This window comes from Vombatus ursinus, unplaced genomic scaffold (genome assembly GCF_900497805.2).
Source record: "Vombatus ursinus unplaced genomic scaffold, bare-nosed wombat genome assembly UNPS02014813.1, whole genome shotgun sequence".
In the NCBI taxonomy this organism is placed as follows: Eukaryota; Metazoa; Chordata; class Mammalia; order Diprotodontia; family Vombatidae; genus Vombatus; species Vombatus ursinus.
The window spans coordinates 8,232,808-8,255,209 of record NW_020954591.1 but is presented as its reverse complement, the minus strand read 5'-3'; the positions used below and the strand labels follow the sequence as shown (position 1 = coordinate 8,255,209).

Below are 22,402 nucleotides of genomic sequence, written 5' to 3'. Positions count from 1 at the left end.
TGAATGAGAAGAATGGTGCTGCTTTTGATTAGACAGGAGTTATAGGCAGCATGAATAGAGTCAACAAATATTTATGAAGTACTGAATATATGTAAAGTATGTCTCAAGCCAGGCATGAAGAGGTTTGTCAGTTTGGTTCCTTAGAGCCAGACATAGACCAGGCTGGGTAGGGTTAGTCAGGAGAGAGACTTCTTAGGAGCTAATTTGAGCTGAATTCTGAAGGAAGTAATGCACATAATTTGATGGAGAGGAACTGTAAATTGGATTAATCTTATCTGAACCCATGAAGATCATGTCTATATGAACAATTACCAAGCAAAAATGGTAAATGTCTGAGGGAGTGAGGTCATAATGATTAAAGAATCATAAATTTAGTACTAGAAGGATCCTCAGAGGCCATATAATCCAACCACTAATTTTTGCTTATTTATTAATTTATTTACACATAGGTTTGTCCATATTATATGTTGTATATATTATTTATTTGGATTATGAACTTAATAAACACGAAATAAAACAGGCATTTTTGGTATATCTCATACGTAGCATAACAGAAGAAAAGGACTGTACATGAAACTGCAGATCTTTGTTCTGTGTAGTCTGCTTTTCTTTTAAATAAATTCAACATGTAACTTTCAAAGTGTCCTACTTGTTTTTCTAACCTTCTATTCTTTTTCTGTGATTTAAAAAAATTCTTCAATGACCCCCTCTTCTTTCTTTCTCCTTTCTTTTCTTTTTTTCTACCTTATCCCTATCATCCCCCCAATGGGGGGGGGGCGAAAACATAGAAAGAGGAAAAAAATTCCCTCACAATAAATCTAGAAAGTTAAGCAAAACAAATTTCTTCATTGGCTGGGCCCAAAAATATGACTTATTGGGTTGTTCTCTTGGGTTCATTGCCTCTGTCAATAAGTGGGTAACTTGCTTTATCATGACTTCTCTAGAATTGTGGTTCATTCCCATCATTTTAGAGATGAGGAAACTGGAGTCCAGAAAAATCACAGTATTTACCCAAGGTTGCACAGGTAGTATCTCAGGTGTGATTTGAACCTAGGTCCTCTCACTCTGGAGGCCATGATCATTTTATTTAACTAGCTGAGCTAGTTCAAAGGGCCATGTTGCAGAGTAATAAGTAAAATGTTATTTCAGGTAAGATTCAGGTTTTCTGTTGTGTCCAAGGGAACTGTGATGCCAATACAGAAAATGTCATATTTGTTCTATATCCAATTTAATGCACTGACATCAAATTGTCATGGTTTCTCACTCTCTCTACAAGGGATCTGTCTAACAACATGATCATGGACTTACCCCACCATGTTTTTAAAGAACTGAAACTTCTACAAAAACTGTAAGCAGCAATTTTTTCCCTTCAGAATCAGCTCTAATGGTCTCGTGTTGAACTTTCTAAATAATAACATGCTTTCTTTTTCTCTTCCTGCTAAGGGTACATTGTTTTCTCTTTATTTTAGGAATCTGTCTTACAATCCACTTTCTTACCTTGATGAAGACCACTTTGAAAGTATGAAATACCTTCAGTCTCTGTGAGTGAAATATTCTAATATATTCATCATGATTACTGAGGCTATGCTATTTTAGCTGGGAAAATTTTTATGACTATTAAGCCTCTCTTTGATCGACAAGCAATAATTAGCAGCACTGTTATCCAGGATTTATTGAATGCCTAAAAACTATTTCTTACAACATATGAAAAGACATATATCCACCTTTGAAGGCTAAGGAAGTCTTCCTAAAGACCAAGTTCAGGTAGAAAACTTCATTGTACAGTTTCCCAAAGCAGAATAAAACATGTAATAATTTCAGAATAGAAACCTTACTAAAAATAAACTACCCCCTCCTTCCCACAATACTTTGCAGAAGTATTGAATATTCATCTTACAGTGTGCGCCTCATTCCTTTCAGTCAATAAGTGAAACAGAATTTTTATGTATACGAAAATTAAGAAACTGCCATTTTCCAGCCTTCTAAAAGTTCGGTAGGAGAAGGTTTCAAATTATGCTAACAATCAATCAACATTTATTAAGTGCCTTCTATGTACCAGGCATTGTCCTAAGCCCTGGAGATAGAAAAAGAGGCAAAAGACAGTCCCTACGCACAAGGAGTTTGTAATATAATGAGGACCTTACAATTCTTCTGGGCATCCTTTTATTTCCCTCTCTCTTTTCCCAGAAAGGTTGTTGATCTGTAGAATCTTCTTTCCATATAGTAGGACCCATAATATACTATCTAAGCTGGACGCATTTCTGCATCTATATTTTAAGATTACATCTTTCATTTCTCTACAATTCTTATCAAAAGTCAGCATGGCATAATTGATTAAGAGTTGACTTTGGGGCCAAAAATATATGGGTTTAAGTCCTGCCTCTGAAACATGAAGGAATGAATGGGGAAAAAAACACATATTATATGCCAAGCACTGTTAAGATACAATTAGATAAATCAAGATCACCCCTGTCCTCAAGAAGCTTACATTCTAATAGGAGAAGACAATACTTATAGAAGAACGAGGACTAGGGAAGGGAATTTCATCAAACAATGTGACCCTGGGCAAGTCACTTAACTTCTCAATGTCCCCAGGCAATTTTCTGTGACTATTTTTGTTGTTCAGTTGTGTCTGACTCTTCGTGACCCTATGGACCATAACACACCAGGCCCATCTATCCTCTGCTATCTCCTGAAGTCTGTCCAACTTCATGTTCCACAGTTCTTATTAAATAAAGCAGTTGACAATACACTGCTAAATCTGTCAAAGACCACAGAGGAAGGTACAGTCTTTAGAAGGCTTTATCAGAAATTAATGCTGGATTTGGGCCCAAGAATTCATAAGCCTCTGAACAGAACAGAAATCATGGACTTAATGAAAAGCAACTTTTTCCTCTTCTCCCCACAAGCCTTCTTCCCAGGAGTCCATTTATGTGTGCAGGACTGTTTGCTCACCAGCAGAAACCTAGTGGTTTCTTTGGGGAAAAAAGGAAGTTGAATAGGACCCCATGCAGGCCTAGAAGTCAGAGGGATTGAGCCATTATTCAGTAACTGTCAGTGAATAGTTCCCTTAGATATCATTTTTGCCTTTAAAAGAGTCAAACTGATTGTACTACGTCTTTCTAACTGGGCAAAAAGACATCTTTACATGGGGTAAAGTATAGGTAAAGTGAGAATCAGGCTCTTTTCTCTAAATCAAGTCTTAATTTTTTTTAAAAGGAAGGTTTCTGCCTCTTTTGATTGACAATTTTCCTTCCATAACTGAAGAATGGCTTTAGAAATTTTCTACACCTATTATTCCATAATGACTCTCTTTATACACATTTGGAGGTGGGAGGGGGACAAATAAGTTCCGTAAGAGATGACTCTGGAAGTTTTCAAAGGACAGTTTTTATGGAGAAGAGGCATCCAAGATGAATTGTTGTTCTGGTACTTACACCCTAAACCCCCTGAACTTCACCATGTCAAGGGTTTCTTGGAATCTTGAGAAGATTTCAGGAGCCCCCTGTAATCTCGAATTAGGGCTACTTCTAACAGCTATGTGAGATTACTGCTACTGTCGAATACCAACACAAAGAGATTGAAAAGTTGGACCCCTTACCACCTTCACTTCAGTGACATTCTACTGGGAGGGAAGTAAAAAGTTCTGGTTTTCTCAGAACCTTCTGCATTGCCCCCCCCCCACTCCAGTAAATTATATGGCCAGTGATGCAGAGAAGATGTTGAAACTTTTTAATTCAATAAGCATGTTAAGTGCCTAAATGGTCCCTGCCCTCAAGAAGATTACATTCTACTGATTGTAAATAAAGGAAAGGGAAAAAATGGGTTTTAAAAATAAGCTATCAAAAGAAGTGGATAAAAATACTGCTGTAATATCATTCTGCTTTTAAGTGACCAGGTCAGAGATTCCACAGGAGCAGAACTGGGCCTGCTCAGAACAGCTACAAACATAAGCTTTATAAATATATAAACATGTACAGAAACATAAAGATCTTGTATATGCATGCATATATGTACATAATATACATCTGTACACATATTTGTGTATGTATACATACATACACAAACATGAAATTGGTGTTTTCTTTCTGTTTAAATATTAACTTTGTAATTTTGAAATGTTTCATTCAGTGGGCTATAAAGTTTGTGACCATCAAAAACAAAAATAAAAATTAGAAATCACTTCAAACCCAAATTTTAATTTATTAGCAAGTAAGTATGTTAACCATATTTTTCAGGGACCTGGAAAAGATTGAGATTCCAAATATAAACACAAGAATGTTTCAACACATGAGGAACCTTTCTCACATGTATGTACGTATGTATTGTGTATATGTATATATGAAAGGTAGGTGAAGATTTGGCAGAAATGTTTTAATATGTTCACATGAATTATGTCTCCTGTGCATAATTGTATTGTGTTACTATGCAAGAAAAATATTTTTCATTAAGAGCTCTTTAATTCTGTAATATTTGGACGCTATTCAAATAGAGCTCAATTTTACTGTGAGCCAACAGCAATGAAACTTCTGTTTGGATACAAGACGTTCACCCATCTGAGGTCCACTAAGTATGGGGGTGCATCTAAGTGCCACACATTACATGAGATGAGGTCACAGGCTAAACGCTGCTCAGGTGAACTAGAAAAAATTAATTCCCCTCACATGGATGAGCAGTTGACTGCTTTAAATAGGAGCTTGGAGTGAAGAAAGATGTTATATGAATTCCCTGTGCTGATACTGCTAGTGACAGAGAAAATTCACCATTACAATAGTTTGGAATGAATTAAGTTCTTTGAGTGAAATGTACTATGTAGATGGCATCAATCCCACTTAATACAATCAACTCTCATTAGCAAGATACTATATATGTTCATCATTTCAAAAATTCTGCAGTATCTATATAAAAAATGGGAAGAAATAAACGTAAGACCAAAATTTAGCAAATGAACAAGATGGAAAACATTTTGTTTATGGTCATATGGGATCAGAGATTTAGAACCAGAAGGACTCATGGGCCAGTTAGATTAACATCCTCATTTCGCAGATGAAGAACAGAGACCCAGAAAGGTTGTAACTTGCCAAAGGTCATATAGGTAGGAAGTAGCAGACCAGGGATTTGAACCCTAGTCCTCTGACAGAAGTCCAATACACTTTCCACTGCACACATTGCTTCTCAGGAGATCATCTACTCAATCCTCTCAAATCCAAGATCATACTAGCTGGAGCATTGGACCTACAACCAAGAAGACTTAGGTTCCAGTCCTGATACTTACTGGTTATTGATTTTGGACTGACCAAATCAATTTCTCCATCTCTAAAATGGTGATGAATCTGTAACATCTACCTCATGGTTTGCAGTAGGTATCAAAGATATTATTTTCACCACTTAACAGATGAGCAAACTGACTTGTCCATAGTCACATCTAGAAGCACTGAAATGGAAAGGAGTGAATGCATGTTAACTGCTTTGCAAACTTCAAAGTCATAGTGTGGTTTCCTAACATTAAGTAACTTTATGACTTCAAGCCAGGTTTTTCTCGCGAAAGCTTCATCAGGTGAATATTTCCTGTTGCAGGAAGAATCTTCTCACAAATGCAAACTTCTTGGAACTAGATGACATTTCCACTTTAAACACTGACCTAAGAGTCATGTTGATAATGGCAGAACAATTAGCAGTCTATTTATTGGCCTTTTCTGTGATCCAATTGCTGAAGTCCTCAATTCCTTCCATAGAATCAGCTGTAGCACCTCCACAGTCCATTTCCCCCTCTGTTTCCATCTTGAAATGTCAGCAAAATCACTCTAGCGAGGGAAATTAACTGAAAAAAGCCATCTGGCAGGATCTATTTGATTCACTTTAACTCATCATGCATTAGCCAGTATTAAATGCCTACTATGTGTTAGTCAACTATGGGGGACACACACAAAAAAATCCCTGTCCTCAAAAGACTTATATTTTACTGCATGGGATTAACATACAGGGATTATAAAAGAGCCAAGAGGAAAGATTTTGTGTTTGCTAGAGGTTACAAGGAAGAGAAAAGGAACCAAACAGATATAAAAATCCCTTAAGCTAGATGCAGCATTTAAGGAGATCGGACTGTAAAATCCCTGAGACAAGGGTCTGTGCAGACCATCCCTAGCATCCTAACATTGAGCTCTGCCCACCGTGTGCCCATGTTAGTCATTGCTCCCCAACTGCCTGATACAGGCAGCATTTTTTAAAGCTGAGTCGGCAGATGAAGAAAGATGGAAGAAGCTTGCCAGGAAATGATGAAGTGAAGATATGGGCGGAATAAAAATAGAAAGGATGACATATAAGAAAATTCAAGACATGGGTTTGGTGAGCCAGATACCCCATCCTTCCAACCTTGCCCCCAGCTTCTACCTAGAAAATACATAGATATAATGACCTAAAACCTTTCTCTCTCCCCTCCCCCCAACTTATTTAAATCCTTCAAGGCCCTGATCCAAAATCAGTATTTAAGATGTCCATTTCTCCTCAGCCCCAGACTTTTCCTATTCTCAGAGGACTTTCTGCCCTATTAGTATCAAGGAAAAAAGGCAGCTTCCTTAAAGTGAGTGCATTGATGATATTAAACTAAATGTAAGATGTATAACTAAATGCAAATGCCTAACTCATAATGATGGGCTCTTTACAAAGAAGTCATCTCTCTCTGTGCTTCCCAAATCCCCAAATATTGGTTAGGGATCAGCTTCATAATGAGAATCTACTCTCCTTATGTGACAGAATAAGGCAGTATGGATAAGCAAATTAGAATCCCTCAGATTTTGAATCCTCACTCCACCAAAGGCACCCTGGGTAGGTTTGTCATCTTCTATGTACTTCAGGCTAATCATCGATAATATAAAAACATTGCTTAGAATTATAGGGTGGAGGTAATTAAGTAGCTTTGTTGTGAAGTACAAGTATTAGATGAATACATTAATCTATCAAGAATTTGGTGTGGGACCACAGATCCCAGACTTATCACTTAGTGTCTAAGTCTCAAGCAGTTGTCTGAGGTCCAGAGAAGATGTAACTTGCTCATGGTTACATAGCTTACCAATGTCAGAGGGACAAATTGAAATCAGATCTTCTTAACTCTAATTCCTGCACTCCATGCACTGTCTAAGTCGATTACATGAACGTTATATAATAAATTTAAAATGTTGAGGTAGATGGAGTACAAGCCTTAGAGTCAGGAAGACCTGGGTTCAAAACCTGCTTCAAACAGTTATTAGCTGTGTTATCCTGGGTGGTTTACTTGATCTCTGAGCCTCGGTTTCCTCATCTGTAAAATGGAAGGGGCTGGGCTACACAGCCTCTAAGATACCTTCCATCTCTAAATCTATGATCTTACGATTAAAAGAAATATGATGTAAAAGGTAGATCAGCCTGAGAGTTAGGGAGGTCTGGATTAAAGGACTACCTCTGATATGGTGACCAGGGACATGCCTCACTTTATCTCTCCTTGACCCCAGTAAGTCTAAGTCTATGAGCTGCAGGTAAGCTGGTGATCTCCATTAATAAAGAATTCCCAGAGTTCCAGGGAACTCTTCACAGGTCTGGACCCCTCAAGAAAAAAGTCCATTGATACCACATATCAAACAGGCAGATTACAGCCTTGATCTATGCTAACAGCTGTGTTTTTTTTCTTTTGATTTCAGTTATTTCAAAAATTTTCGGTATTGCTCCTATGCTCCCCACGTGAGAATATGTGTACCTTTGACTGATGGCATTTCTTCATTTGAGGATCTCTTGGCTAACAACATCTTGAGGATATTTGTCTGGGTTATAGCTTTCATTACCTGCTTTGGGAATCTTTTTGTCATTGGCATGAGGTCCTTCATCAGAGCTGAAAATAAGACCCATGCTATGTCCATCAAAATCTTGTGCTGTAAGTGGGCTTTTGGTTTGATTAGACTCCAACTCTGGGGACCACACCCAAGATACCTAGAAATTGACAACAAATGGAGTTTATGCACAAATTGTAAATCTCAGGGATATGATCACCATATCAATTTCATGCTTTATAGCTATCGGAACATCACCTGTGCTTTCCCTAATCCAATGATTCTCACCAGCACAAAATGGGGTCAGATAGAAAAGATGAGTCATTTGAGGGATTATTGTATGGTAGGGTATAATAATAATAATAGCTAACATGTATGGCATACTTTCAGGTTTACGAAATGCTTTACATATAACATCTCATTTGATTTTCCCAATAACCCTGTGAGGTGGGTGCTGTTATTGTCCTATTTTAAAGAAGAAGGAAACTGAGTCTAGAAGAGGTTAAGTGATTCATCCAGGATCACACAGCTAGTTAAGTGACTGAGGCAGGATTTAAACTCTGGTCTCCTTCCACTGTGCCACCTTCCCCTATATGGAAACAGTGCTTTAATCAGACCCTCATTATCAACAATAACTTCTATTCTTAGACTCTTAGACTGTCCTTGGACAGCAGTCATACAGCAACATACACCGCCCACAATGCTGTCAAAGCCCAAACCAGATTAAGGTATAATTGGAAAATATTTAACAAAATAAATAAAAATATAATATAATAAAACATAGATAATAGGACACAATAAATGCTTATTCCTTTCCTACCAAATGTCAGAAGTGGGATTTGGACCGATACAGTATTGTTTCTGAAAATATAAATGGAAATCATATAGATATAAAACCTGCTAGACAAATACTAAAGAAAATAGTCACGCGCTTCAGGGGATTTGTGGGAATGAGCATGGTACGGTGGAAAGAGTGATGGTTTTGGAGTCCTAGGTCCTTGGATCAAATCCTGACTCTGCCACTTAACTCCCTGCGTGACCTTGGACATTTCACCGGGAGAGGACTTGCTTTCCTATTCTGTAAAAGGAAGGGATTGGACCAGATGGCATCTGAGGTACCTCCCAGCTCTACAGCATGTTCCTATGATCTCTCCAGTGCAGCTACTCCCTCTAGCGATGCGAGATCAGAAACATTCCAAGCCTGCCTGTCAGATTTGTCTCTTGTCCATATTCTCCAACAAGGTTATCACAGGGGTTCCACTCTGCCAATGTTCTGGGAGTTTTCCTTGAGTTCTGATGACAGCCTGAGGATATCAGTGAATTGTGCAGGCTGTCTGTCTATTACCCTCTCTCCATGTGACAGTCCATCTTTTTTTATTCAGCCACATACATCTCTGATGACACCCTTTTGGGTCACTTCTCTGCTGTAATTTGTCATTTGTAATATGCCATAGCCACCTAAAACATACCATGTGCCTCTCTGTTGCTTTTTCATTTTAATATCCATTTTAAGTAATTACAGCTTGTAATGGGATTTTTATAGCAAGCCCAACAAGATAAAGGAGGTAGAGAACCAGCTTCCAAGCCAGGAAGACCTGACTCTGCCTATGTGACTCTAGGCAAGTCACATAATCTCAGTGCCACAAGCAGATCTCCAAATTTCTAAATCATACATCAGATCTATCGTAGTAGATGAAGTTTTCTCATACAGACTTCACTATACCAATAAAATCATAGATTTAATCTAATTTTTTAAAATAAATTATTCCAGAAAGGGGGTTAAAAAAGAAATCTAGAAAGGGATTTTTTTTCTGTTGCTCATTCAAGTGTTCAATACTATTTCCTCATGTCCAGACAGAATTATAGGATTCAGGAAGCAGACCTAGAGAGATGGTTATGAGGAAATTGGTTCTTACTACTTTTTAATTTAGTTTGGGGCTTATTTTTAAGCCTGGGTCTCCCCATCTCACCCAGGCTAGAAGTTCAGGGGCTACTCACTGGTCAGTCCTACTACTGATTGGCACAGGAACCCTATTTCTGATCTGATTTGGTTCATCCCTCCTTAGGCAACCTGATGGCCTCCCTGCTCCTGGGGGCTCATCATAATAATGCCAAATTTAGTGCAGATGCCTGACTAGCCTAGCACACTACAACTCAGAACTCCTGAGCTCAAGAGATCCACTGGCCTCACTCTATCCAGTAGCTGAGATTACAGGCTAGGAAATTACTACTAACATATGACATTTTTGTAATTCTTTAACAGGTGCTGACTGTCTAATGGGAGTTTACTTGTTTTTCATTGGATTCTTTGACATAAAATATAGAGGACAATACCAAAAGTATGCTTTGCTGTGGATGGAAAGTTTACAGTGCCGCCTCATGGGGTTTCTGGCCATGTTATCCACAGAGGTCTCCGTCTTGCTGCTGACATACTTGACTTTAGAGAAGTATGTAGTCATTGTCTTTCCCTTCAGTAATATTCGTCCGGGAAAACGCCAGACGATGATCATCCTTGTTTGCATCTGGATTGCTGGGTTCTTAATAGCTATTATTCCATTTTGGAGTGAGGAGTTTTTTGGAAACTTCTATGGAAAAAATGGAGTGTGTTTTCCACTCTATGACCAAACAGAAGATGTTAGAAGCAAAGGGTATTCTCTTGGCATTTTTCTAGGTAAATTATGTTGTAATTTTTCCATTTGACTTTAATTTTTCTACAAATGCTATAAGTTTCTGGCAAGGTTAATTTATGCATATTACTAAGTAAAATTACATTGCCATGCTCTGTTTTTAATAAAAATGCTTGGTACATGCTGATGAAATATTTTATTAAGTGTTTTATTGTAGAAATTTAGTGCTGAAAATAGCCGAAGGCATACTAAAAAGCTCTCACATTAAATACAGGAGTTCTAGGTGATCTTTCTCTGATACATAGCATCCTTTGCTTTCATGTTTATCAACAATGACTGTGAGCTAAAGCAATTCACCTGGGAACTCTGCCAACTTATGTGAGCCCCTTGTTCCTCAGACAACCTAGATGAGGGTTAGAATAGAATGCAATTTCCCAAACGCTCAAGTATGAGGCACTTTCAAGGACAAGGAAAGGAAGGGTTGTTGTTTATCCTTTTAAAAAAAATCTAGAATCAGCCATGCCATGGTTCTTAATAAGGTACTTTATCTCTAGAAAGTCACTTACATGTTGGGGGTAAGCATCTCCAAAAATTGGCGTGTCTCCATTTTCATTTTGGTAATGCAATCCGAATTTTACAAGGTCATAGTGGAAAAAGTCTGGAACTTCAGAGGCCTTAAAAATCTTTCTCTTCTAATTGTGATAAAGCAGATCCTGCCTCATGAGGCCCCTACATTTAAATTGCAGCATCTTGGAATCCCTTCATGGAAGGTTGTTATATTTGAAAATATTTTTCCCTTCTCATTTGACAATCTCCTATTTGTGGAGAAATGGCCCAGAACATATCCTCTTCACTCTAGATTTTTCTCTGCATGGCATTGTGGTTTTTGAAAGAGGAATTACTTCTCTGCACCCTGCCTAGCAGATACATCGAATAGCACCTCTAAAAATATCCTGTGGTTTGCACTGTTGTCTGGATAGCACCAAAGTGTTAAGATCTGTGCTTTTCCCCACCAGGTGTGAACTTGCTGGCTTTCCTCCTCATAGTGTTTTCCTACATCAGTATGTTCTGTTCCATTCAAAAAACAGCCCTGCAGACTTCCATTGTGAGGACCCACATTGGAAGGGATGTAGCTCTGGCCAATCGTTTCTTCTTTATCGTGTTCTCTGATGCCATCTGCTGGATTCCTGTATTTGTCATAAAAATTCTTTCCCTCTTCCCAGTGGAAATACCAGGTGAGTCCTCCTTCCTAGGAGAGAGAAAAAAAAAAAACCTCCCTCTATGTCCTCTTTTGTATATTGTTGAGTGGGAGGGGGGCAAGGAAGGTTACAGAAAGAGGATAAATCAATACCATACAAACTGAGGTTTTTTCCCTCCCATTTAAAAACCAGGAAATCATGTGTCTGATAGCAGCTGGGGTAATCAGAAGATAGAAGGAGTCTGGTACCTGAGAAGGTGAAGAAGAAGCAGCTATGGGGTTTCAATAGGTCTTCCGCTCACCTGGCCAATTTAAAGGGACTTATATGCCTAGCTGACTGTGTTCTTTACTGCAGAGGTGGCCCTGGAAAATATGTACAAATATATAAAAATCGATAGAACATAAATATTACTAATATGTGGTTTTGTAAGTCAATATGCATGCCAGCAGGGATCTTTTTTATGTATGTTTAGTGACCTCCATTTCTACTTGAGTTTGGTGCCACAGTTTACTGGTTCTAATCCACAATTAAAACTCTGCAGTTTGTGTTGTGTCTATACTACCTGACTGGGGAAAAGTAAGTTATTGACATCTTCAGAGCCCTTTGTGTCTGTGCATGATGTCATGCTAAATTCTATTCCTTCAAATTAAACAGACACAGTCCCTGCCTTCAAAAAATCCCCATGATTATATTAAGCCAAGATATCTTGTCTCTCTTACCCAGACCCTGCCCAGAAGCCAAAACAGGTTTTGGCACTTTCCACCCCAAGCAGCCATTTGACTAAATGGGACTTCACACAAGCCTTGGGAATCTTAATTATCAATGCAAAACCCTATGCAGATACTGCTTTGCAGGATTAGAGAAACTTTATTCTGACAAGGATCACTGGTCACAGAAAAATAATTGAAGGACAGACACAAAACAATTTAAATTTAATTGTTTTCCCCCCAGAGTGAAAAATAGTGCAGTTCTGCCGCTTTTTAAATTAAGAACTGGAAACATAATGCTCTATTTTATGAGAAAAACAAATACTAACAATATATTTTGGTTCAGTGTTATTTCCATATTAAGGAAGTTGAAGAGAAGGAAAAAATGAAAGGGAAGAGAAAGGGAGGAATAACAAGTATGTAAGAGTGAGAGGTGAGCCAAAGGGAAGGAAGGAGAAGAAAATGGAGAGGGGAGAAGACTGTAAAAAAGCAAGAAAACCTGACACAGGGTAGGGAAACCATCATTATCAAGTATTTAACTACTTACTAAGTGCTGGGCTAAAAACACAAAGGTGAAATAAACATTCCATGCCCTTAAGGCATGCCCTTAAGGATCTAGCTAGGGAAGCAATATGTGTGTAGGTATGTGTGTGTACATATATATGCATATATTTGTGTGTGTGTGTGCACATATGTATGTATGTATATATGTATATGTGCGTATATACACCAAATGGAACAATTTGGGGGGAAAAAAAACCAAGAGGCAAAGAGCTCAGGAAAACCTTCCTGCAGAAGATGGTGCTTGAGGTAAGCCTTAAAGAAAACAGAGCTGAAAAAGTGGAGGTGAGGAAGAAATGTATTCCATGCCTGTGCAGGACAATAAGAAAGGAGACTGGGTGCTATGAGTGAAGAAAGGCAAGAAGGCCAGTTTGGTTAGATCATAGTGTGTGAAGGGGAATGAATAATAAATAATAAGGCTGGAAAGGGAAGTAGAAGCCAGATTGGGAAGGCCTTTGAATGCCAGAATAATTGATGTTTGATCTAAGGGAACAAATGGGGGTTTATTGGAGTGGAATGACATGAGAATAAGTTGCGCCCAGAGGGAACACGGCGCAGTGGGAAGAATTGGGAAACTTGGATTTGAATTGTAGACATGTATGACCTTGGGCAAATCAGCTTCAGTTTCCTCATCTGTAAGATAAGGTTAATAACATTCCTAATACACAAAGGGTTGTTGTAAGGAAAGTACTTTGTAGACCTTAAAAGACATCAGGGATCTGCAGTTGCCTCTGTGTTTTCACTTCACTGAGTAGCTAAGTGGTATAGCAGATGAAGTGCCAGGCCTGGAGTCAGGAAGATTTGTTATCCTGAGTTCAAATCTAGCCTCAGATACTTAATAGCTGTGTGACCCTGGGCAAGTCACTTCACCCTGTTCGCCTCAGTTCCTCATCTGAAAAATGAGCTGGAGAAGGAAATGGGAAACCACTTCAATATCTTTGCCAAGAAAATCCCAAATGGGGTCATGAAGAGTTGGAAACAACTGAACTTTACTGGCCCAGACCAAAACTCTTCCATGCCCAAGTGGAAAGTCTTTGAGAGTTGCTGTGACCAGAAAATTCCTCACCCTGTGATCAATCTGATGATGAATCTCTCCTTTACAACTAGGCCAGGTTTTCAGACAAGAGATAATCTGGCACTGGTCTGTCCTTGAGGTCTGCCCACCTTAAAAAGTGAGCACTTGTACTCCACTTCTGCTGTCTGCAGGAACCCAGGCTCACCTCCAATCTATAATGAAATTGGAGCAGGATTTTAATGGAGATAAACTTTCAAGGACTCTAGAAATGTGGGCTATTATATAAGAAGAGAAGGGGAGAAAGTGAGAGGAGAGGCAATATGGAAAAGGAATGAAGTGGCGGGGGGAGTATGGAGAAAGGCATAGGTAAAATGTGTAAGATAAATAGAATATTAACACAAACCCATTTGAGAAAGACAGAGATAGAGAGAATAACAATTGGGGAAAGGGATAAAGTAAAAGAGAGAAGAGCAAGAGGTATCACAGTACTATAGAAAGAAAGCTAGATCTGGAATTGGAAGACCCAAATTCAAATTTTAGCTGTTACATGTTACTTGTTACACCTCAAGTAAATCACTTTAACTATCTTGGACTCAATTTCGTCATCTGAAGAGCTGGTGGGTAAAATGCCATTTAGTGTCCTTTCCAATTCCTGTGAACTTATCTAAAAAAGACAAAGACAAAGAGACAGAGATAAACAAGACTGAGAGAGAAAGGGAGAGTCAGAGAGACAGAGACAGAGAGAAAAAGAGACTGACTGAGAGAAAGTAGAAGATAAAAAATGAAAGGGAGGGAAAGATAGAGGTTGGAGGAGAGGAGTGAGACTTAAAAAGTTTGCACATACAGTAATATCTAAGTTATAGAGTATAAGGAATAGGTAAGGGATGGAGATCATAACTGCCATTCACTTGATAGGTGCATTTCAGAGTGCTTGACCAGTTAATTGCCCTTTGGAATGGTGAGTCACTTTTTAACTATTGTTCACAGTTTCTTCCACCATTCTTAATCCTGGAGAGATTCCCTCTGAGTAGTATTACACCTCAAGTTGAAAATTATTCCCTGAGCACAACCAGTGACCAGAAAAATATTATCTTAAAGGTAGATAAAAATCAAGATGAATGCCAGAGATTCCCCATCCTTGCTGCTCTGTGATTAGGGAACCAAGATTTCACTATGTCTGTGATCTCTTCAAGGAGAATACCCATCCCCTCCATTGGTACAGATCACAACAGGTTTGCACATTCTCACCTAGCAGAATTCCTACTGATGTTCCTTCATAGATACATCACAGAGGCTCTACCCAATAGGGCAGAGGTCTTCCTGAAGGCCTTTTTGGTTTGGATGGAAATCAGTACAGCTTTCAAGCTTTTCATCCTTCAATTTCACTACATGATTAGCCCATATCTTTTTTGTAAATGCCTATTTCCCGAATGAGATTTTCCCCCAATTTTTTAAAGCACAGAGCATCACCGGAAATAAATTACATCTTACTCACACCCACCGTGCAGTTTTCCAGGTGACATTTGAGTAATCTACAACTTTGACTCTTTGGAAATTATGGTGTTCCAAAATTCACAATCATCTTACATCATAGGATCATAGATTTAGAACCAGAATGGTATTTAGTCCTCTAATGTAACCCCCTTATTTGACAGATAAGGAAACTGAGACCTGGAAAGGTTTAGTGATTTACCCAAAGGCTTACTCATGGTAAGTAACAGAGCTGAGATTTGAACCCAGATCTTTAAGTTCCAAGTCTTGTATTCCTTCTGCTAAATCATACTGCTACAAAAAAATTCCATGATGTTCACATTTTTCTGTAAGAAAAGCAATATAAACAGGGGAAAAATAGTAGAGTACTTGGACATAATAAGAGAGTGAAATAGTAGCACCCAGATCCCTTGATAAATTTCAGTCAGCTGGATCATATGAATTACATCCCAGGACACTGAAAGTATGAGTAGATTTCATTGCTGAACCAGTGTTAATGATCTTTGAAAAATTGTGGAGAATGTAAGAATAGCCGCAAGACCTGAGAAGGGCAAGGGCTGTCCCATTTTCAATAAAAGGGAGAGAAAAACATCTGTAAACTCTGGGTCAGTAAGCTTAACTTTGATTCCTGGTAAAATCGTAGAGTGTATCATTAAATGGGTGGTTAGTGAATTTCTTGAAAAGAAAATGATGATCACAAAGAGACAGCTTGACTTCATCAAGAAAATGTCAGGCCCCTGGAAAATAGATCCAAGAGAGATAATTTAAAAATTATTGGACTATCTGAAAGCCATGATAAAAAAAAAAGAGTCTAGACATCATCTTTCAAGAAATTTTCAAGGAAAACTGATATTCTAGATATTCTAGAACCAGAGGGCAAAATAGGAATGGAAAGAATGCACAAATCACCTCCTGAAAGAGATCCCCAAAGGAAAACCCCTAGGAGTATTATAGCCAAATTCCAGAGTTCCTAGGTCAAGGAGAAAATATTTTAAGCAGCCAGAATGAAACAATTCAAGTATTGTGGAAACACAATTAAGATAACCCAAGATTTAGCAGCTTCTACGTTAAGGGACTGGAGGGCTTGGAATATAATATTCCAGAGGGTAAAGGAGATAGGATTACAACCAAGAATCACCTACCCAGCAAAACTGAGTATAATCCTTCAGGGGAAAAAATGAACATTCAGTGAAATAGAAACCTTTCAAGCCTTCTTGATGAAAAGACCAGAGCTAAATAATAATAAATAATAAATTTGACTTTCAAATACAAGACTCAAGAAAACATGAAAAAGTAAACAGAAAAGAGAAATCTTAAGGGACTTATTAAAGTTGAACTGTTTATATTCCTAAAAAAAAAAATAGAAGAAGACGAAAGAAAATGTCAGACCCAACTAACCTCATTTCCTTTTTTTACTGGGTTTTTATACTAGTAGATAAAAGAAGGCTGTAAATGCCTATATTGTAGCAGAGATAATAATAATAACACATATATAGCACTATTATGCACCATGCACTGTGTTAAATGTTTCACAAAGATTATCTCATTTGATCCTCCCAATGATCCTAGGAGGTAGATGCTACTATTATTCTCATTTTACAGAGAGGTTAAGTGACTTGCCCAAGCAAGATCACATGACAAATAAGTGACTGAGGCTGGATTTGAACTCAGGTCTTCCTGAATCCAGGCCTAGTGCTCTATCCACTATACCATAGAGCTTTTGATAAAGTATCTCATACTGTTCCCATAAAAAAGATATGGGTCAGATGATAGTATGGTGAGGTAGGCTCAGGAACTGAATGTATGACTAGTTCTAGTTAATATTCAGTGATAGTTTGATAACAACATGAAAAGAAGTTTGCCATGGAGTGCCTCAGAGACATATTCTTGGCCCTATGCTGTTTAACATTTTTACATATGATTTGAATAAAAGCATACATTATATACTTATCAAATTTGGAGACAGCACAAACTAGGAGGAGAGAAAGCTAGTATGTTACATGACAGACAGGGGATCTAAAAAAAATTATGGCAGGCTAGAACATTGGGCTGAACCTAATAAGATGGAATTTAATAGGAATAAATGGAAAGTCTTATACTTAGGATATTAACTCCAAATGTAGAAGATAGGGGAGGCATGGTTAGAAAGAAGTTCATTTGAAAAAGATCTGGGATTTTACTGGACTGAAAGCTCAATATGAGTCAAAGGCATAATATAGCAGCCAAAAATGCTATGCAATCTTGTTGTTGTTCAGTCATTTCAGACTCTTCATGACCCTATTTGGAGATACTAGAATGGTTTGCCATTTCCTTCTCTATCTCATTTTACAGATGAAGAAATTGAGGCAAACAAGGTTAAGTAATTTTCCCAGGGTCACAGAGCTACAAAGCATCTGAGGCCAGATTTGAACGCAGGTCTTCCTGATTCCAGGCCTGGCACTCTATCCACTGTGCCACCTGGCTAACCAATGTGATGTTAGGCTGCAGTAAAGAAGTTAATGACTAGCACCTAGGACTAGGGAGGTGATGGACCCACCACTCTGCCCTGGTCAGACCAGATCTGGAATGCTGAATTTAGTTCTGGTTGTTATCTTTCAGAAAGGACATTGATGAACTGCCCATTGTTCAGAGGAGAATGACCATCCTCAGTCTCTGAGGATGAGCCTTGACGGGTAAAGAGCCTCAACACCATACCCTAAGGAGATAAGCTGAAGGAACTGGTTATGTTAATTTAGCCTAAAGAAGAGATTTGAGATCAGGGGGCAGCAGCACGAAAGCTGACTTCAGTTATGGAAAGACCTATGAAATGAAGAGGCTTAGAATTGTTCTGTTTGCCCCCATGGGTAGAACCAGGAGTCAAGTGAAATGTGCAGAAAAGCAGATATTGGCTCAAGATAAAGACACATTTCCTAATAATGAAAGCTGTCCAAAAGCTGAATCCTCCTCCCCAAATGTCTTCAGTCAAAGGCTATATGGCCAATTGCTAGGTGTAGTAGCAACAATTTCTATTCAGGTGTAGACTGTCCAGTCAGAAATCTGTGATTCTGTATGATTGTAGCCAAACACTCCCATATTTTAACTGTTGGTCTTTACTTTTCCCTAGAGATTTTCAATAAAGTGAGAAAACTGAAAACTTAATGGCAACATATGTCCATCAAAAAATTTTTATAAGTATTGACCCCAAAATGTTTGTATATTCTTTTATAAAAAAAATAAACTAATAGTCTCCCATAATTAAACATCTTGTTTCCTTCTCTAGGCACAATCACTTCTTGGATTGTGATATTTTTTCTGCCAATAAACAGTGCCCTGAACCCTATACTCTACACACTCACAACCAGCTTCTTTAAGGATAAATTGAAACAACTGCTACACAAGCATCGGAGAAGGTCAATTTTCAAAAGTGAAAAGAAAAGTTTATTCACTTCCATTGTTTGGACAAATGATTCCACTTCCCTGAAACTTGGGATGTTGAACAAAATAACTCTAGGGGACAGTATTACAAAACCAACTTACTTGTGATGGCCTTTGATGACTAGGAGTTGAATAGACTCTATATGGATTGGATGCCATTCCAAGAAGAAAACTTCAGAAATATCTTTCATTTTTATCAGCAGCAAAGCTATCTGCAAGAGTCACCCTCTTGTGTGACTCTTAGCATTTCAGCACCAAGCTTTCTGGTTATCGTTTGTGCTAAGAATCTCTCCTTGGCTCCCTACAAGAAGCAGTGTAGTCCATTGAACTTGGAGTCAAGAAGATCTGGGCTCAAATCCCACCTCAGGCACTTGCAAGTTGTGTGACCCTGTCCAAATCACATGACCTTTCTAAGCCTTAGTTTACTCATCCGTAAAACGAGGTGGTTGGACTAGTTAATGTCTAAGGTCCCTCTAGTTCTAAACCAAGGATCCTCTGATCTTATATAACCAATACACAATGAATAGAATTGATCTTTCCCTGCTCTAAACTAACAGCTGACTTCCTTTTGCTCTGGAAATACGTGGGTTGTCTCTATTTAAATATGGAAATACAATTAAAATTCAGCTAGCGAGAAAATGATTATCCATTTATAAAATAAAACTGTAGCATCAAGCTGGGGGAAAAGGGTTGGGCAGGGCACAGAAGTAGCATAATCTTTCAATCCCTTCACTGCCCTTTTAACTTTGGGTGAAACCATAAGGTGTCTTTGCCTTTCTGTTCACAATCCCCCTGCTCTTGGGCTTTGTATTAATCAATGGGAGTTACCCAGCCATTGGGGGATGCACCAGGGAAGGTACCTTGCTAGATTTCCATTCCTGTTATATGTTTATATATATATATATATATACACACACATATATATGTATATACATATATATGTATATATAATATGTATATATATGTGTGTGTTATATATGTTAGGGAGACAATCTAACAGATCCTAATCTAACAGATCCCATCTACTTGTATTTCATTCTCTCCTACACTGAGGACTTGAGCAAGAAACATTTGAGGCGACCTGAATCACAGGTGAATGTCATATACTCCAATTACTGAACAATCCTTCTATATCTTAGAGGTCTACAGTGGTATTCTAATTAACTGGGACAAAACAAAATAATTAAATTCATTGACCCATACAACAATTCTTTAAAAATTTTAAAATCATTACAAAAATTTTATCTTCAAATATGTCCTCCTTTTGAACAAAATTGCATTTGTCCACGGTTTTCTGGTTGATTTACCCAAGGGCAAGTGTGTGGTTTGCTGAGTATTACAACTGATAAAGCTACAGATAAGAAATTCAGTGCCTCAGCCAATCAGCCATGTGCTGCCTTTTGTCTTCCCAGTTCTCCTTTCTGACAAAACACCAAGGGGTAATTTGATTTCTTCACTTTCCCACTTTCTAACTTCTGAAATAAGACAAAACACAGGTGTGTGGTTTAATATATTGTGCCTCCTTTAGTGGAATGTTTAATTCAGTGCCTTTTTCTGAGTTAGTAGAGACACCCCAAAAGAGGAATGGTGCTAGACTTGGAGTAAGGAAGACATTTGTTCAAATTTCACCTTTGATATTTACTGGTCGTGTCATCCTATATAAGTCGCTTAATTTTCATCAACCTTAGGCACCTTGGAGTTGCCAATAAATTTGGTTCCTTAGATCTTGCTAATTGCTTGGTGGAGGGAATTCCCATGCCAGTAGTTTCCTATACTGATGAATTCAGAGGTCTTTGCTGCATTCATATTTCCAGTAGAACCTATGATAAGGAAAAGGGATCAATTGACTATCCATCAATAATATTTATACATAGTTCTCCCGTTAATTTACATAAACTTTGGTTATTATTTAAAGCTTACTAAACCCATATATACATGTATGCAGCATTGTATGCTCTGTAGGAGCTTGTAATTTTGATCAAATCAGTTATTTTTACCTTTACTGCTAAGTTTTTTTTCTCGCTTAGCAGAAAGAAATGAATCCACAACAAACTGTAGCCTTACTCCCCTGGTATGCGAATCCTATTTCTTCCAGAACTATCTCTGTAGCATCTTCTCATCCCCCTATAATTCTAGAAATACCCATCTCACCCCGTGTCTGAATTTTCTCTTGTCATCAGTTCCCTTTTCTTGGCAAAATCCCTCTCTCTATTCTATTCAGGCATCATCGTTGCTCTTCTACTTGGCGACTTGACTTTCAGCTCTTCTTTCCCTCGCTTTGGGGTCCCCTTTCATGTATTTTTTATATTCGCTGATTTTCAAAGTAAACACTAAAAAAGCAGTATCTTTCCTATATCTGAATGATGGGTGGTTTCTCTATCAATCTATTTGCCTTCATCAACAGTATGAACAGGGCGTCACAGTAGATCTAGCTAATCCATCTGAACCATTCTGGCCCTATTCACAGTTCAAGTAGGAACGAATATTATCATTCACAAGAGCCTTTCCATCCTGATGAATATCTATACAAGTTCATGAAAACTGCTATTTGCAATGTCTCTAGCCTTAGTCCTATATGGCAAACATGAGTAAAAATGCAATGAAGAACATTGCACCCCACGTTCTAAAGGCCTTTCTCTCATTCATTTAATTTCACATGAGGAAAATTTGTTTGTTGTCTCAAGTCAGGTCAAGTTAGTCATTCAACAAGCATTTATTAAGCGACTATTATGTGCTAAGCACTGGGCATACAAATACAGGCAAAAATAAAGATAGTCTCTGCCCTCAAAGAATAAACATTCTAATGGAGGAATCCAACACATAAAAGGGAATTAAAACATGGAGGGGTTGGAAAGAAGTATGAGGGGTTATGCGGAAAGGGAAGTTCAGAGACTCAGAGGAGAAGCCAGTAGAGGAAAAAAGGAGGAATGAATGACTGATCTGGTCACTCTCCTTAAAATGGAGGTTCCAGGAAGAACTGACTGACCAGAAGAAGGGACCACAAAGGCGTCCTCATTACATGATCTGCCCATCTGCTTTGGTAGTCAGGCATGTATTTTAGCTTTAGCATCTTTATGTGAGTATGGATGTGGTTCAGCTCTTCCAGTAAGATCCTATATTTAGAACTAGAAGGGACTTTAGAGGTTATTTTATCTGATTCCCTCATTTTATAATTAAGTGACACCATGGGTAAAAGTGCTATACTTGGAGTTCAGAAGACCCGAGTTCAAATCCACTTACTAGCTGTGTGACCCTGGGCAAGTCACTTAACCTGTCTGACCCAATTTCTTCAACTGTTAAATGGGGATAATAATAGCACCTACTTTCCAGGGTGTGGGAAAAGCGGTATCTAAATGCCAGTTATTATCATTATTATTACAGATGAGAAAACGTAGGCCCTGAGAGAAGTGACTTCCTGAAGGTCACATAGATAGGAAGCGATAGAACCAGCATTCCATTCCATGTCCTTCTCCAAATCTAGGATCTGTTGACAATTTGATGGTTGTGGGACAAAGGTTATACGTTGACTGCCAAAAGTTAAAGTTTCCCCTCAAAGAAATAACTACACGATTCTTATGACCTGTAGTCC

At 38.2% G+C, this 22,402-nt stretch overlaps 1 protein-coding gene across 1 annotated transcript in view; it reads left to right on the top strand.

Moving 5' to 3' along the window:
* Positions 1-18,921, top strand: part of RXFP2 (relaxin family peptide receptor 2) — an 85,504-nt gene extending 66,583 nt beyond the window's left edge. The window contains exons 13-19 of the mRNA XM_027877598.1: positions 1,277-1,348; positions 1,470-1,541; positions 4,239-4,310; positions 7,674-7,903; positions 10,063-10,470; positions 11,443-11,661; positions 18,659-18,921. Of these exons, the coding sequence (XP_027733399.1) occupies positions 1,277-1,348; positions 1,470-1,541; positions 4,239-4,310; positions 7,674-7,903; positions 10,063-10,470; positions 11,443-11,661; positions 18,659-18,921 (1,336 nt within the window). The remainder of the gene's footprint in view (positions 1-1,276; positions 1,349-1,469; positions 1,542-4,238; positions 4,311-7,673; positions 7,904-10,062; positions 10,471-11,442; positions 11,662-18,658) is intronic.
* The last annotated feature ends 3,481 nt before the right edge of the window (positions 18,922-22,402 follow it).